Source organism: Diabrotica undecimpunctata, chromosome 10 (assembly GCF_040954645.1).
Source record: "Diabrotica undecimpunctata isolate CICGRU chromosome 10, icDiaUnde3, whole genome shotgun sequence".
Taxonomy (NCBI): Eukaryota; Metazoa; Arthropoda; class Insecta; order Coleoptera; family Chrysomelidae; genus Diabrotica; species Diabrotica undecimpunctata.
Window position 1 is genome coordinate 59,510,712 of NC_092812.1, and position 19,263 is coordinate 59,529,974.

General features: G+C 33.3%; 1 protein-coding gene across 6 annotated transcripts in view; it reads left to right on the forward strand.

The window, feature by feature from the left end:
• LOC140451879 (uncharacterized) overlaps positions 1-19,263 on the forward strand; it is a 135,556-nt gene that overhangs the window by 108,977 nt on the left and 7,316 nt on the right. For 3 of the 6 annotated variants that reach the window (XM_072545807.1, XM_072545805.1, XM_072545809.1), the window contains exons 2-4: positions 6,270-6,507; positions 9,059-9,331; positions 16,312-16,395. In XM_072545807.1, the coding sequence (XP_072401908.1) occupies positions 6,271-6,507; positions 9,059-9,331; positions 16,312-16,395 (594 nt within the window). In that variant the 5' untranslated portion in view covers position 6,270. Of the gene's footprint in view, positions 1-908; positions 1,112-6,269; positions 6,508-9,058; positions 9,332-16,311; positions 16,396-19,263 lie in introns of those variants that run through there. The other 3 variants (XM_072545808.1, XM_072545806.1, XM_072545810.1) reach the window with 3 other exon arrangements.

The window sequence follows — 19,263 nt, forward strand, 5'->3', positions numbered from 1 at the left end:
GATGTGGTATAGAGGAAATAAACGCGTGGACCAAAAGAAGAAAAGTGGAATGGAATCAACACATCGAAAGAATGACAGAAAATAGAATAGTACGAATAGCAAGAGACAAATCGCCAAATGGAAGAAGATCATTGGGACGACCGAGGAAAAGATGGTCAATTGAGGCTAAAAACCGAAGTAAAACATGCATTTTGCCTATTTATAAAGTAGGAAGAAGAAGAAGAAGAATTTGGAAACCCTCAAAATAAAGTTCTTTTTATTATCTACAACTTTTATATGAACCATTTTTCGTATAAGAAACGTTTTATAGGCAAAAAATATTTTTTTCATCATCTACCCGTCATATACCTTTTAGAACCTTCAAATATCTGTATAAGATTTTTCACATTTTTTTCTTCCTTAGCTGGGGTATTAAACAATATTTGCTAGAGAGCCATCCTTGCATTAAGTGATCATGGCGTCTAGAAAAATGGTAGTTTGTTCAATCGTAACACAATATATTGTAGGAACCTCGATAAACATCATAGTTTTTACTCGAAGCTCAAATACAACCAATATGTTCGTTAATACAATTAATATTTCGTTATCTTAAGTTACGATAATGAACAAGCCTTCCTACTAAAATGAAGATATCTTCTGAACGGATGCACACCAGGAATATATGAAAACCACAACGATGAGGTACTATTTTTATTAATGATGTACTCATTACATCATTTTATCCATAGTAAACTGTTACAGTCATTAATAATATACACCTGAAATATAATACGCAATGCACTCTAGTAAATTTCTTAACGTCAAAATGTACGTTCATTAGGTTACTCTAGATCTTGGTGACCTATTGTTAGCAAGTACCATTTATAAAAATAATGTCAGTTGAAAGTTGAATAAGTTGTGGCTAAGAGGTGCCGAGGCTAGAGATGCGAATAGATCAGTCCGGTCATAATTGTCAACAAGCTCGCAGCCATCCACTGATAAGCAAGTGTTTCTACCGGTTGTTAAATATGTGAAGTTTTGCAAAGTGTAAAAAAATAAGTGAGCAAATTTCAGTGAATAAATTTTACATTACTAAAAAATAAAATTCAGTAAAAAGGTATGAACTTAAAAGGTATGAAAAAACTTGGTAATTGTATCTGAATTTGTTTTTAAATATGTACAATTATTTTTAAATTTATACATTATCCTCTAATTGTAATTGTCTGGTATGAAAAATATATAAAAAATATGAAACTTTTTTCTAATTTTTTCTGAATTGTTTTCATAATTATTTACATATTTATACATCTTTCTAATTATATTTCTTTAATAAAAAATGCATATTTCTTAGAAAAATACTTATTAAAAGATGGGGTTTTAGTATTTGTTTAAATATTTAAACATTTTTAAACTTAGATTATAACTGACCTCCAAAATCCGTGTCATTTCCGGCATATGTAAGGACTTCCACCTAAAAATCTAGGCGAGCTTGAGCTTTGGTCAAATCAACCTACTTTCTAAGTTGAAACTTTTTAGCGCCAATATTTATTTGAATATTATGCCCAGATTGTGCTTGTAGAGTAATATAAGTATGGATCATCTGTAAATAATATGTATTTAAATAGATATGTTCAGAATGTTTGATTACAGGGTATTTTCCAGTTCGTTACCAAATCTTATTTATTTATTAATATACGGTATCTTCCCCAATACAAAGTGAAATTAAAATCTTACTTATAAATAAAACAAAATATTAATTAGGTATATATGAAACAAAATGAATTAAAATAAACAAAAAAGTACCTATAACTTGTCAAGCTCTTTTAATCCGATTTTTAAATGAAGCCAAGGAGACACCAAATATTTCTAAATTGTTTCTATTCATTTATAATTTTCAGTGTTCGCTCAATGGGCAAATGCATACCCTAATTTGTAGGGTGAAAAGGTATATAAAATAGATCAACATAGAGTTATTTTGATGGCTTTTTAATAAATTTATAATGAATGTTTTTAAAATATCTGTATACCTAATCATGAATAATAATGCTTCTTCTTCTTATTCCTCTTTATAATCAATTCTGCTTGTTCATTGGCGGATTAATACCTCTATGAACTCCATCTTTTACGCGGTCGTCCGATACTTCTTCTGGCGATTGGTGACTTATCTCTTTCCGTTTTGACGACACGGGTCTCCTCCATTTTGCTTATGTGCTTATTCCATTCTTTTTTTCTATTTTGTGTCCATTCATTTATACACTCTACGTTACATTTTCTTCTAATGTCTTCACTTCTCTTTCGATCTCTCACCGTATTTCCTGTAATTCTTCTTAGTACTCTCATCTCTGCAGTTTCCAATAGCTATTGCGTTGTCGCTGTGTCGAGTCTTGTTTTTGAGGCATATGTCATTATTGGTCTTACACTGGCTGTATAAATTCTTGATTTCATCTCAGTCTTAATGTGTCTGTTGCGCCATATAGTGTTCTTAAGGCATCCTACCAGTCTATTTGCTTTTTGTAGTTGATCTCTTACTTCTTTGTCCAGGTCTCCATAGCTAGACAGTGTAATTCCCAGGTATTTTATTTCCATTACTTGTTCAATACTGATGCCATAAATTTCTATTTTACATCTGGTTGGTTCTTTGCTGACTACTATTGTTTTAGTTTTCTGAGATGAGATTGTCATATTAAATTTTGCTCTTATGTTAAATCTGTGGACCAGTCTTTGCAGACTATCTTCAGCTTGGGCTATCAATATTGCGTCGTCTGCATAAGAGAGTATTTTGATTTCTTTGTTTTCCATTCTGTATCCTGTTCCTTTGTTAACGCTTTTGATGATTTCATCCATGATCAAATTGAAGAGCATGGGGCTCAATGAATCTCCTTGTCTTATTCCGCTGCCTATTTCTATAGGTCTTACTCTGTGAAACGCTTTCTTTAGGTCAATCAGACACAGAAATGCTGGTCTATTATATTCTAGTGATTTCTCAGTAATTTGCTTTATAACGAATATTGCATCTGTACACGATCTTTTACTACGAAAACCCTGTTGTTCATCTGCTAAACTTATCCTCTGATTTATTAGCACTGGTAAAATTTTAGTTGTAAGTTTTAGCGTAGTATTTAACAAGTTCATACCTCTGTAGTTTTCTGACTGTTTTTTTTATCTCCTTTTTGAAAAGTAGAATTAGTTCGCTCGTTCTCCAATCTTCCAGTATTTTTATTGTGTTTTATAATTTTATTAATTAATTTTGTTTATTGTTCTGTCATTGCTTCTCCAAAATATTTCAGTAATTCGTTTGGTATCCCATCTTTACCTGCTGCTTTTCTGTTCTTCAGGTTTTCGAGTATTTTCCGAACTTCCTGTACATTTATATTAAGTTCTTCATTTGTGGTAATTTCTGGTGATTCCGGTTCTAGCGTCGTTTGTTCTTCCTCTACATAGAGCTTTTTTAGGTACCTAGTCAATTCACGTATCTTTTTCTATGTGTTTTGGTTCTAGTGGTTCCTTTACCTCCGTTCTTTGACCTCTTATAAAACGCCATATTTCCTTTTGCAGACCGTAAAAATAATGTTCAATTTCTTTCGAAAATACGTAATAATGCGTATATTTAATTTATATGCAAAATATCTTAAAAATTTGTTCTGCAACCTCTCCAATGTAGTAGATTCAACATAGTTATTGTGGAGACCAGACAATAGATGCGTATTCCACTTTAGATACGACCAAAAGATAATAAACTGCTCTTAAAGCCCAAACAGATGGAGAACAGAGTCTCAGACATGCGAATGATAAAGCCTAAAGATTTTAATGAATTTCTTCTTCTTTTTCTCCTACAGCACTACAGCCCAAATTGAGCCTTGGCCTCCTTTATTTTTTGCCTCCACCCTTGCTTGTCTGTGACTGATCTTCTCCATACATCATCATCATCATCATCATGCAACCTCTTCTGTCCACTGCTGGACATAGGTCTCTCCCATTTTTCGCAACTCTTTACGGTTTTGTACTTCTTGTTGCCATTTCTTGGATATTCGTCTAATGTCGTCCATCCAGCGTGTTGGTGGTCGTCCTCTGCTGCGTTTGTCTTCTCGTGGGCGCCAGTCAATTAATTTTCTGGTCCATCTTGTGTCTTTTAGTCTCGCTATGTGACCTGCCCAATTCCATTTCAGTTTGGCTATACGTTCGACGACATCACTGATACCTGTTCTTTTCCTTAAGCCTTGATTCCTTATTTTGTCTTTTTTTGTCACGCCGAGAATTGATCTTTCCATGCGCCTTTGTGCCACTCGCATTTTTAGTGCTGTTGTTTTTGTGAGCGTGAGAGTTTCTGCTCCGTATGTCATAATAGGAAGAACGCATTGGTCAAATGTCTTCCGTTTCATAGCTATCGAGATGTTGCTCTTAAAGATGTCTCTTAGTGAACCATATGCCGCCCAAGCAAGTGTTATTCGTCGTTGAAATTCGCAGGTCTGGTTGTCCTTGCCTATTCTGATTTCATGACCAAGATATATGTACTTTTCTGTCAATTCTACCACTTGATTTTGGATGATTAGGTGTTCGCTGGGAACTAAATTTGTCATAAATTTGGTCTTACTGATGTTCATTTTTAGACCTATTTTTGAAGATACGTTTTCTAATTCTTGAATTAGAAAACGTATTTTTTTTTAATTCTTTTTTTCTTCTCCATACACGGACTCCTAAAAGGGCTTGTGCGTCAGTAGATATATGTATAGGGCCGGTTCCCGACCATTTCGTGGTGGAGGCGCCACATCGTGGTACCTGTCGATGGAAACGTGTCGATGGCTCGTTGAACGTACAAGAAGTAAAAGAAGCGATCGGCAATGACCAGAGGGTCGTAAGAAGTGCTCGCTTATCGCCTGATCTCTTTTTCTTTTTTACGTCATAGACATTCGACGCAGAACGTGACAATCGACGTGAATGATGTGACATTCAATGCAGGACGTGACAGTTATGTGACACTCTACGCAGAACGTGACATTCGACGCAGGACGTGACATTTATGTGGCAGTCAACGCAAGACGTCGCTTAACATGGGTGTTTTAGGGCATATCTTCATAGGTTCAGAAAGAAAGATACAGACAAATGCCTGTACTGTGAATACTCCGACACTTTTACTCACAAAATACTGGAGTATATTAGATGGACAGTGGAGAGGAACAGAGTGTATAGAGAAACAGGTATGAACCCTGTGACTGTAAGAGAGATGATAGTGAAGATGACAATTACACCTGAGCAGTTATTAAGAAGAAAGAAGAAGAAGAGAAATAGCAGCCGAACCAAAGACAGAAATAAGATCTAGATAAGAGAAAGGAGTGCTCCGAAAGTGTCGTCAGCCTTACAGCGGCTATCCCACTTTCAAGTAGGAGAGGGTGATTTTAGTTGGTAGGCCGGAGAACAGGAAGGCATAAGTTTGCAGGACCTCCTTCTAGGGGAAATGGGCTCGGATGTACTCCTCTACCGTGAATCCAACACACACCAGCCTTCCCTAGAGTTGGGTTAACTTGATACGGTTTTTAGAAATTTCCACCCTAAAAAAAAAAGAAAAAAGATCTTTTATCATCTGCAATATGATTTCTTGTCATTGTATCAGAGGCCTGATTGAAATCTATGAAGATTGCATATAATTTTGTTTTCTTTTAGGGCGAAAAATTGGTCTGTAAGTTTTGGTTTGGTTTGGAAAGTAGAATATTTTTTTTATTTTTTTCTTCTGTTGGTATTTTTATTAATTCTATTCTCCTCCTCTATCTCTTCTTTAAAACTCTTCTTCATTTTCTATTAGTCTATTTTCATTGTATTCAATTTTTATTTTTCGAATACGTTATCAACATTTTTCTTTAGTTTTTTTTGTTTCCTTATTTTCTTTATTCCTTCTATTAACATTTTGCACCATTTATCAAACAATTCATTTATTTTATTTTTATTTATTATTGTTGTTATTATATCACACCACATTTCTTCAATGTCACTTCTTTGATTTTGCAGCTTCAGTTTGCCTTTTATTCCTTTCTTTTATTGTTTTTATAAGTATCCATCACTTACGTAGTTTGTATTAAATTGTTTCTTAATTATTTTGATTCTTGCTTGTTCTTACTTTTTGAAAATATGCTTTGTCCATTATACTTGTACGAACAATACAGTATTTATATTGTAACGCTTTATTTTTAGTTGCAGTTGTAAAAATGTAATTATTTAACACTTTTGACAGTTTTTTTTAAATTTGATATATATCAAACCATACTTGACCTATTATTTACAATAATTTTTATTTACAGAATGCGACGAATAATCATTTTGTTACTGATATTATGCAGTGCTAAATGCCAAGAAAGTGCTCAATATCTTCAAAATGCTGTAAGAGATCTGCGAAGACTGAATTATAGGCAAACTTTAAGAAGGGCGGACACATTGTTGGCCAAGAAATCAGTTCAAGACTCCCCAGTGCCAATATTACCTTCTGACATTCCCAGAACAGAACATATTGACAGAAGAGCACAGCATGGACCACCAGAGGTACATATTTTACAAATGTTTTTTTTTTACAGGAAAGTCTGCTTATCTTACTTCCGAACTCTCATTACTTCAAGCTGTATAGAAAAATTCGCATTTTTCTGCGAATAAATACGCATTTTTGTGTGCTATGAATACAAATTTATTGTATTTATAGCACAGCGCAAATTAAAACTTTTTTTCTGTACTTTCATTCAATATTCTGCTCATTTTACACGTACAAGATATAGTACAAATAAAAATGTTCAAAAACACCGTTTTTTTGCACATTAACAGTGCCATAAAAAAATATAACCAACAGTTTGGAGTTGCAAACATTTCGAGGTTACTCCGGGCGTTGCTTTCATAACGCTGTGCTGGTTTCAAAAATTCACTAATTAATGCTCAAAATCATTTTTGTCGCTACAGCTTGTACTACATCGTTTAAGCGGTAAGAGAATATCTTTCTTTATTTCATGCCATGGTTATCTGTTAAGAAAAAAATTGCAGCAATACAGAGCTCTACGAGACAAAACTAGTCTAAATAATGCTACACAAAAACCAAAAAAGGAGATACAGAATATAAAAAATTCAACAATTGATTTCTTTTTAAGTAATTTAACAGCTGACCAGAACACAGATTATTCGTTATGGAAAGCAACAAAAAGAATAAAAAGACGAATTATTCATTCTCCTCCTATCAAGGTGGAAAACGGCAACTAGACTAGAAGTAACGAACAGAAAGCAGAACGATTTGCAGATCATTTAGAAAGCACGTTCAAAACCAACGACAATGATGGTGAAGAACTGAGATGGGAAGAACCATTCCAAATCGAACAAAGAATAAAGAGATAAAAGAGAATATAAATCCTAAGAAAGCTCCAGGATATGATCTTATAACAGGAAAACTATTAAAAAATCTACCAAAAAATGCCATGGTTAACCTGACAGACCTAATAAATGCTGGTTTTAGATTGAGATATGTTCCCAGACTCTGGAAAGTAGCTGAGGTCATTATGATAGCCAAACCAGGTAAACCTCCTAATGAAGTGACATCCTATCGACCAATATCACTTGTTCCGGCGATGTCAAAACTATTTGAAAACCAATAATAGAAAGAAAAAATCTTACATAAATAGACAATAGATCAAGTTCACAGAATAACGAATATAGTAGAAAAACAATAGAAGAAAAGAAAGTCTGCCCTACAATCTTCTTGGACGTAGCACAGGCGTTTGATAATGTCTGACATGAGGGTTTAAACTATAAACTAAGAACGTTCATGCCTAAACAGTATTCAGAAATCTTGAAATCATACATTGGGAATAGATATTTCAGAGTAAAACAAGAAAAAGTGTACACCGATTTAAGGGAGATCAAAGCTGGCGTGCCACAAGGGAGTGTATTAGGTCCGGTCCTGTACCTATTGTATACGTATGACATTCCAGAGCTAGAACAAAATACTATTGCCACCTTCGCGGATGATACAGCCATACTAGCAATAGGAGGCACTAGTGAAGAAGCGACTGATAAATTGCAAATATCAGTAAATACAATACATATCTGGACCAGAAAATGGCGAATAAAATTAAATGAGACTAAATCTGCACACATCAACTTTACAAATAAAATAATAGAAAATTTCCCAGTTAGAATAAATGATACCCAAGTTCCTTATATGCAACATCATTAAAATACTTGAGCTGGAAAGTCCATGTCAAAAAGAAAAGAGGGAAGCTTCATATTAGATATAAAAAAATGTATTGGCATGTCTGGAAAAAATTCAGCATTATCCATTCATAATAAATTATCCATTTACAAGCAAGTACTGAGGCCAGTATGGGTATATGAGTGCCAACTCTGGGGCTGTACCAAAGCTAGTAATCTACATATTATCCAGAGATTTCAAAACAAAGTACTGAGGATCATTGTTGGTGCTCCTTGATATATCCGTAACAGCAACCTCCACCAGGACCTGGGCATGAAAACTGTGACTGAAGTAATCAAGAGAACAGCAGCAAGTCACGAGCAGAGGCTGGATAGTCATGTGAATGTCGAGGCAATCCAGCTTCTTGACAATACTGAACTAAAGAGAAAAACCATTTGAGTTAGTGTAAATATGTAACAGTTTAGTGTAAAAATCGGAGTATAGTGCTGTGGTGTTATTGCATGCTAGTTGTAGTGCATTAGTTGATAGATAAAATAAGAGTAAGCCATAGGTTAAGCCCTAAGATTTAAGTAGTTGCTGTTTATTAAGTTAGGTCAAAAAATAACTGATAATTGGTCATTTGTGACCAGATAGCAGTATACAAACACCGTACAAATGTTATACAAAAAAAAATTGGCTATCATCTGTCAAAAAGTTCTGTATTGGTTTTCAGCAATTTTTTTATAAAAACAAAATAGAGGTAAGCAGCAAATTGATGCATCGTTACTGCTTTTAGTTAGAACAGTACATTTTTTAAAGCTTTTTTTTATTTCTTCGTTACGTGGAATTTCATTATTTCCTCATTTATATAGATTTAAAAATTTTAAATAAACTGTAGAAGACTAATTATTTCAACTATTTTCACAGGTAGTGCCAACTTTAGGATTAACCAAAGGTGAACTTGCAGCTCTTTACGAGAATGCAATAGCAAAGGGTGAAACATTGAAGTTAGATACTGGAGAGAATACTTATATACATGCAGCAGTACACGAACTGGATGGTAATGATGCTTATCCGCCTCATCACGAAGAACTTGATCATGTGGATCACTTACCTGCTGAAGAATCTAAAAATGAAGATGGATATTACTATTACTATTACCCAATCAAGAGTTTTATCGATCATATGTCTGGTTCCACTGTAAGTATTATCTTACTAGATTTAATATATTCTCCATCTTAATTTTAGAATTTTACTAAGCTAGTTCTGTGAGTTCAAGTATCCCCAGAGAATATAATATATTACATAACGAATACTGCTTTTAGTAGATTACGCACTAATGCATTAATATTAATCAAGTAATTTTTTGATCTAAAAAAATTTGATTTAACACAATCTACACAATTCTACCTCCTATTGTCCTATAAAATAACCTTGTTGGAAATAATAAATATCATATGGGGAACTAAGCAGTATCCAGAAGATTGGAAAAAATACACTATGATTCCAAAGAAACCACAAAAAAGATCCAAATCTATTAGAATCCTTCTTCTTCTTCTTATGGTGCCTATCCGTTACAGATGTTGGACACTAACATGGATATTCTGACTTTGTTGACTGCTGCCCTGAAAAGTCCGGTAGTGGTTAAGTTAAACCATTTTCGCAGGTTATGCAGCCAGGATATTCTTCTTCATCCTGAACCTCTTTTCCCGTGTACTTTACCTTGAAGTATGGTCCGAAGTAGGTCATATCGTTGTTCATTGTGAATTATATGGCCCAGGTATTCTAGTTTGCGACGTTTTATCGTTACGACTAGTTCGCGCACTTTACCCATTCTATGTAGTACAGAGACATATTAGAATCCTACTGAGACCTATCACTGGCATCTTGTGATTTAAAACATTCGAGCAAATGGTCAGAACAAGAAAGGAATATTGTCTACAATCTAAGCTCAAGCTACCAAAATATCCGTTTGGATTTAGCTCATTCTACAATATAAAATATTACCCATTTAGTAACTGTCATTTTATTTCGGTCTTCACAAATCGTTCTACTACAGAGAGCCTGCGATAAAGTAAATCAAAAATTCTATATCAAGAAATTAGACGAATTGGAGTAATTTTTTTGGAAAAATAGTAAAATTATACGATAATCATAATTTCAGAATTAAAATTTAGAATTTTACCAGAAAAAACATGTTGCCAAAAACTCAAAGTATACCACTAAATTTAGTTTTTCTTCCTCTTTTCAAATGCAGAATCCCTTTTTAAAAAAATATTATTATTGCCTGGATTTTTTTATAATTATAAATAAATTAATCGATTGGACAACTTAAAGAGTATTCGCGTGGCAAATATAAAAGAGTATACAGTGTGGTAAAAAATTTGTGAACTAAACAAGAAGTTGACAAAATAGATAAAACACACAGTATATTTGTTATTGATCAAGTAAGACCTATTAAGTATTGGGTTTTTGAGATCGACAAGTGTCTCATTTTTCAGTTAAAGTATGTTACTTTCTCAAAGAAACACCCTAAGCGCCTTTCTAGATCAATATTTCTAGATAGAAGAGGTTGTCTGGTTATTCTCATCCATACGACTATTTTAAAATTCATAATTTATGCATATTCAATGCTAATAAAAGGTTCAAAAACTGAGGTTTTGGAGATTATTTTGGGATTTTCTTGTCTATGTGTATATCGAAACTAAATACACAACTAAAGAGAATCTAACAATTAGTGAACAATGGGAAATGTGTAAAAATTATATTAAAGATGCAGCAAATAACATTCTAGGGCCGCAAAGACCACCACCACGCAGTGAGTGGTTCGATGCTGAGTGCGAGGACATTACAAGAAGAAAGAACAATGCATATAAACTGATGCAGCAAAGAAGAACCCGAGAAAAAGAACAAAAATATAAAGATCTCAAAAGAGAAGACAAGTACATCCATCGGAGAAAAAAGCGAACTTATGAAAATAGAATATTGGAAGAACTTGAGGCATTAAAAAAGAAAAATCAAACAAGAAAATTCTATGAAAATCTAAAGAAAGCAAGAAAAGAATTTAAACCAAGGATCGGACTATGTAAGGATAAGAAGGGGCATATACTCAATACAAAAGAAGAAGTATTAAAAAGGTGGGTGGAACACTATAAAGAACTACTTACTATCGAAGTAGAAGATCCAAATCAACCACCCCCAGGAGCAAGCAACAATACACCATAGGAGCCTCCATCAATTCAAGAAGTACGGGATGCAATAATTCTCCAGGAAGTGATGGTATACCCGCGGAACTTAATTAAAATTTGGAGGTGCTACTCTGACTAATCATATATATATATATATATATATATATATATATATATATATATATATATATATATATATATATATATATATCATACTGAGAGCCTGGAATGAGGAACAAATCCCGGAAGAGTGGTGTATTGGGATCATTTGCCCGCTACACAAAAAGGGAGATCAATTGGAATGTTGAAACTATAGGGGAATAACCCTCCTTAATACAGCATACAAAATATTTTTGAGTATTTTATATGATCGCCTGAGTGCATATTCAGAGGAGCTTTTTGGTGAATATCAAAGTGGTTTTAGGCTTGGTCGATCAACAACAGACCAGATCTTTGTGCTAAGGCAAATACTGGAAAAAACCAATGAATTCAATATCGACACATACCATCTTTTCGTAGATTTTAAATCGGCCTATGATAGTGTCCTAAGAAATAAATTGTATGAAGCCATGGATGTCCACATCCCCGATAAACTGATAAGATTGGTTAAGGCTGCAATGCATAAAGTTGTTTGCAAAGTCGAAATACAGGGCGAACAAACATTTGAAACGCATGTTGGGCTGCGACAGGGAGATGCGCTGGCGTGTCTCCTTTTCAACATAGCTCTGGAAAAGGCGGTCAGGGATGCCCAAATAGACAACAGAGGAAACATTTTTAATAATCATCGAAAATTTTGGCATATGCAGATAGATAGAAGAAATGTATACCACCTTGTCAAACGCCTCAAAAAATATGGGCCTGCAAGTAAATGAGGAGAAAACTAAGGTAATGGCATCAACACCCAACAATAGAGCCAGAAACATCGGCCACTAATTCACGGTTGATAACTCTACCTTTGAAGTGGTGGACAAATTCACATACTTAGGTTCCCTGATTACCAAGGAGAACGTCATGACGGAAGAAATCAAGCGAAGAATAATCCTAGCAAACAAATGCTATTTTGGACTGAGTAGACATATGAGAAGCAGAAACTTAAGCCAAAAAACAAAAATAACCATATACAACCAGTGTTGACATATGGGTCGGAGACATGGACAATTTCCAAGGCAGATGAAAACCTCCTGCTTATATTAGAACGAATGATCCTGAGAAGGATATTCGGTGGAATCTGTGAAAATGGTGTTTGGAGAAGGAGGTACAACTACGAGATATATCACAGATATAAACATATATTTGGTGGTAAAGACGTAGTATCGCTTATAAAAATATGAAGACTAAGATGGGCCGGATATCTGGCAAGATCACAGCAGAACAACCCTCCTAGAAAAATCCTTATGTCACAACCTGTGGGAAGTAGAAGTACGGGTAGGGCCAAAACTCAGATGGAGGGATGGTGTAGATGAGGATGGTAGAAAAATAGGCGCAGCAAACTGGCAACAGTTGGCAATGGATAGAACTGACTGGCGTAATAGACTTGGGAAGGTCGAGGCTCTTTTATAGGGCTGTAGCACCAATGATGATGATGATGATGTGTATTAAGTGGTTCTTATACTGAAAATTTTATCAATTTTTTCCTTAAAAATCAATAGTGTTCAACAAATAGAATTGACTTAACACTCATTGCGGGTTTTAAATGGAGAAAATATTTCAATTCGCACAAAAAAACCAAAAAAATAGTACAAAAAGGTGAAAAGCAAAAATACTAATATATAGGTACTTACTTATTATGTTTTTCCTGGAATGTTCAGCATTTTTATCATTTCTAAGTGATATGCAACAAAAAAAAAACTATTATAAATAATTTATTATTAGATTAAAATACAAAAAATTACTTGTCCTTCAAGCACTAACCCAATAAAAATACATTGAGTTTTTATCTTCATAATCAGACAGGAGAAAGTGTTTTTTGCTACATATTTTCGTATTTTTAGCTTCTAATTTATCTTTACGAGAACATTTTTTTACCCATTGTTTAATAATGTTGGGGTATTTGGAAAATGTAAAAAACATAATTTTGTTTCCACCTGGATCAAGTATTTTGGAGTTGCTTTTACATGTAGCTATGCAACAAATATTTCCGCCATCATCTAAAAAATATGTTATTATTATAACGTACACAACTATAAAAGGGATATTTTTTAGAGGTACAGAAATGTAAGTTGGTAACACTTTTTTAACTGTCAGCCATTTTAACATCTGTCAAGTGATTTATGTTAAGTTGGATTTGGCATTTCAGCATAAATAGACTTGACGCCTGAACAACGCTTCCAAGTTGTACAAATTTATTTTGATATTGTCCTATTTACTTCAAAAAATTACTTTGAATAATTGTAAAAAATAAATGAATTATTTCAGTGTTATAAAGTGTTATGTGTATGTAAACAAAAGTGACCTCTTTTATCACACACTATATTAGAACTGACTGGCCTACATTAAAAATGGTTTTAAAAAATTCACATTTTTTTTAATTTTTAAAAATTACAAAAGAGAAAAAGAGTTTTTAAAACCGTCTAAGGTATGTTAAATAGATGAATAAAAATATTAATATAAAACTTACAGCTACTTGTTACAAATCCAAATCAGATTCAGAAGATGAACTTTCAGAACCAAGATTTATAATAACTGGCTCGATCATTTTATCAGTAATATTGTCCAGCGTCCACATTTTTTCCTCTTCTTTAATAGTGTGATTTACTGCCTTTTCCCAGTTTTCAGGTTTTACATTATTTACGGCCTCCAAAAACAACTGTTTAACATCATGAATTTTAAAAGTGGTATTTTTTCTTGAAACTTCACTCTTTATCTGTGCCCATACCAGTTCAATCGGGTTTAATTCACAATGATATGGTGGGGATCTAAGTACTGTCATTCCACGATTTTTGGCAATTTCATCAATTTCGTATTTTTTAAATTTTTCTTTATGAAGGGCACACAACGAATAAAGTTCCTTTCTTATAGATCTTCTTTCTTCTTCTTTTTATAGTTCTTTCTTATAGATAGGATGGTACGTAATATTTTTTGAACTCAGCCAATTCTGCAAGTCTTTTTTTAACCACTTGGTTGTGGGCAGTCCTTCTATAAGTCTGGAGTGATAACTTGCATTATCCATTACTATTACACAGTTCTTAGGAAGAAGATCTATCATTTGTTCGAACCATTCTTGAAAGACATCAGCGTTCATGTCTTCATGGTAGTCACCGGTACGAGTTGATTCAAAAGTTAATAAACCACCTTCAACAAAACCGTCTGAACTGCCAATGTGTACTATTATCAGCCTGCGTCCCTTTCCTGATGGTGGGTTTAAACCAGTAGATAAGTTATTTACAAAAGCGTGCCTTTGACTTGTAACAGTTTCATCCTGCCAAAATTTATTTGGTGTATGACCCTCGTTGATCCATGTTTCATCAAGATAAAATATTTTTCTTTTTTGGTTTCTCATTTCCTTTATGGTTCTTAGAAAATGTCTTCTCCATATGACAATATCGCTTCTTTCTAATAAAATAGACTTTCTGGGATTCTTTTTCCAGCGGAAGCCTATTCCTTTTAAAAGTTTCCATAACGTACTTCGACTCATTTCTGGGTAATCCTTATCATCTCGAACTGAGACAAGAACTTTATCCAATGTTGGAAATTCTTGTCTAAAGAAGAATTCATGCACTTTCCGTCGAAGTCCTTCTTTAAAATTATATTCTATTTGAAATTTTGGTTTCCCTGGAGCATTACGTGGCATTTGAAAACTACCACATTTCTCTTCTTTAATAACTCTGTAAATCGTAGATTTCCCAACACCAAGTGTACTGCTAACTAACTCAACGGTCTCATCAACACTTTCACATAAACGTTTGTCTGTAAATGATTTAAAACAATTAAATATTAATGTTTTTTCATTAACTGTTAGAGGACCAATTTTTCGGCGTTTACACGGCACTTCCAAATTTTCCATAACACTAGTATACACAATAAACTGCACCTTGCAACTGAAGTACCTACTTTTAGTGAACTGTTAAGAATTTTGAATACGCCACTTGGACCTTCCTACAAAATGGAAAGACCCACTATCACATTTTCTGTGGAAGAAGTTTAGAAGGTAATTGTCTAGTCAATTACTGTCGTAGATTCCTGGAATTAAAGAATTAAATGTTTGATTGTTGAAACCCTTACTTCGTGGAATGCACTCATTTCAGATAAAATAAAACGTTTTATTTTATCTAAAGAATTAAACTTTATTTTGCAAATAGGTAGGTACTTATTAAACTTTTATTGGTTATATATAACCAATAAAATAAACATCTTACATTTCTTGCAAATTCATTAGTACCTGTTAACCTCCATCACTCCGACACTGGCAACCTTATTTAGGGATTAGTAACCCTCACAACTATTGTATTCTATTCTGCTCCAACCTTTATACCTGGTGGTCATACTCAATTTAAAATTGTTTTCCTATATACTTCTGTAAACTTGTTGACAAATATCTGTTTTTCATTGAGTCACCCGTATCAACAGTTTAGGGATTTGCATACATAATTTATTGTTTTATTACTCTCTCATACATAAAAATACACTATAGTGTTATGTGATGTTTGAGGACAGGATAGTGGATAGCTTATAGCTGCTATTAATAACTTTTTTTTAAGTGTCTTGCTTATTTTGACAAATATTGCCGCCTAATACCTGCTTATTATATGTAATTTTTATTAATGGTTATAATATAGTTTGCCAAAAACTATTTTTCTTTGTCAAAATTTTTCTTGAATCACATTTTTTCACGCAGTATAAAAGCAAACCCTTGTATTACCCTTATCCCTATAATTTTCAAGCAGGTGTGTCTGGCTGAAAACATTAAACACTTATTCATATTGTCCTTATAAAACACTGTTTTAAAAATAAGTCAATTATTAGACATTTAACTAAGATATTTTTAACTTTTAGGTACAAGAAACTAAAAAGCCATGGACACCTGCTTGGACAACAACTCACTCTCCACCTTATCAGTATCATTCACATCATCATGAGGTAGGTACCTTTAAAGCAGTTTTTGTTTCTACGTTAATATTATACATCCATTGTTTGTGTATGTCATAGTTTCCTAAGGCTGCAAATTGATTCGCACGAACGCTGTGTGCACAAAAATACTCATGTCTGTGTACGCGTGCCCACATAAAGTTAACGCTCAAGAATGCTATCCGTCAGTAGGTACACTGTACAAATTCATTTTAGGTATAAATTGTTTAATTCAATTTTTTTTTAAGTTTTAGTTTAGATTTAGTTGAAACTTCCTCATAAGACATTTTTAAATCATCATTATGTTTTCCTGATATAATGTATGTCGTATCATCTGCGAATTGTACGGATTTGTACAGAGATATGAATTTAGGCAAATCGTTGACGTAAATAACTAACAAAAGAAATCCTAAGACCGAACCTTGTGGGACTCCATGTTTTACGGATAGAAAATCGAAGAGATGACCTTTAGACACTACCGCCTGGTGTCTGCCACATAGATAAGAAGTTATAAGCTTAAGAGGGATACCTCTGCTTCCATAGTAATTTACTTTGTGGAGCAAAATGTCGTGTGAAACGCAGTCAAAAGCCTTCGATAAGTCGCAAAGAGAAATTGCTATGCGATTGCCTCGTTCAAGCCCCTCAATCACCTCGCTCACAACATTAAATACCGCGTTCGTAGTAGAACTAGCACTTCTCAATCAATATTGTGAGTTGCTAAAGTAATTATTTGACTCAAAATAGGAATAAAATTGTTGCTTGATAACCTTTTCAATCACTTTTCAAAAAGTAGAAACAATGCTTATGCGTGTGTAATTGTCAGTTTTTGAGGAATCGCCTTTTTTGTAGATAGGTAGTACTTTTGAGTATTTTAGTACTTTCGGAAATACTCCAGTTGATAGAATTAAAGTAATAAGATGAGTGAAAGGTGTTAAAACTATTTGGTAAGTTTTTGTAATGTTGCTATTAATTTCGTGAACGTCCCTACAATAAGAATTATAAGAGACTTTATTATTTGAGAGACCTCTTCTTCCACAACGGGACGAAAAAAAGGACTTTCTTGAAGAAGGATAATTTCTATAATTAAAGAGGACATCGACATTAATAGGAAAAGAGATGTAATAATTATATTCTCTGCAATTGTAGTAAAAAATTGATTTATTTCGTCTGGAGGTAGATCAGGTTGTACCGAACTGGATCTTGTGTTGTTTTTTTCAAAGTTTACTATTTTCTAGCAGTCTCTAGATTTATTATTGGAATTAGTAATAAAATCACAGTCAGCTGACTTTTCAGTATTTTGTAATTGCCGATTATATTCAAATTTTTGTTGTCTATATACTTTGAACAAATCGGGATCCTTAGTGGCATCTGCAATGTGTTCAATAAGAGAAATATTAGATCTGTAAGACCTTAATTCATTATTAAACCATTGCACGGGTGTGTTTTCAGCAGTTTGTCGTACTTTTTTTAGCGGGAAAATGCTTTAATATTAAGTTGTTATAAGTTTCGACAAGAAAGACTGTCAAAAAATCAGGATCATTATAAATATCATAGAAAAAGTCAATCTTTGTAATAGCTTGCGCACATTTAAGCTTCTGTAAACCAGAAGAAGTAATAAACCGTTGAAATGTTTGATTAGTGTCAACAACTTTATGCTCAGAGTCAATAAATAAAAATTGAGCTCGATGGTCAGAAAAATAAGGTTTAAATACGCACACTCTGTAGATATTTTCAGAAAAAATTGTCATAATGTTGTCGATGCAATTAGTGGACTGGACTGTGATTCTAGTATAATGGCTTATAGTTAATTTTAGACCAAAATAGATTTTGAACATCAAAAGAAGGGTCAGATTCAATTTTAAAATATATATTAAAATCACCAAGTATGATCAGTTTGTCTGCTTTACTAAGCAAGAACGTTATGACATTCTCAAAATTCACCAAAAACAAGTCAAAGTCACCCTTACTCGATCTGTATACAGTTAAAATATTGGTTTTTATTCAAGATACATCAATTGCACAAACCTGTGAACTTTACTAAACATTATATTCATTTAGATTAAGAGAATTAAGATTTTCTTTTACATAAATTGCAACTCCACCTTGTTTCTTTTTACCCTACAAATTAAATTAGCTAATGAAAGGCCGGAGAGGCCAATTAATTTTAAATTTTCTTTACTTTGCCTTTACGATCATATCGACTATTTGAAATACACTGCAAATTAACATGAAACATGCTTACCGTACCTTGTCGAATTAGTTTATTTTGATAAAAGTTTGTAGAAGATTCTAAGTTTCTTCCTCACTTTTCTTTATGTGCTGAAAATTTCTTTTGAAGTGAAATCTCCCAACTGCAGCTTCTTTGGACCAAATATTAGGTCTGTAGACTTCGTCAATTTTATCGAAAGGAAAAATTACCTTATATGTAGAGTATTTGTCAGTTATATACCATTCCACGCAGTTAAAAGTAATAGGAAGCCAAACATCCTCAGAAATAAGAAATTCGATGCATGGCAAAGTATTTGATATGCCCTCCTCCACTGGATATGCTCGACAATGCGTTTAATTTCCAAAATGAAAAATTTTTGACTTGCCGTTTACACTATTACATTATTTGAATATATTCTTAGTTATTATATCAAGCATTATTTACGTTAAAACACTGATACTTACTGACTGTTTTTTGCAATGTAGCTTTTAAGTTTCTGAATTAAATCACGTACATTTATATTCACAATTTTCTAAATAAACATATGTGACAATTTATTAGCAATATATATCTTTGAGGATTTTGGCAGCTTCTATTGTTTGTCGTTTGTAACATTCATTTTGCACTTCTAACGACCTTTTTCCTCTCATACAAAAGGTGACATATGAGTC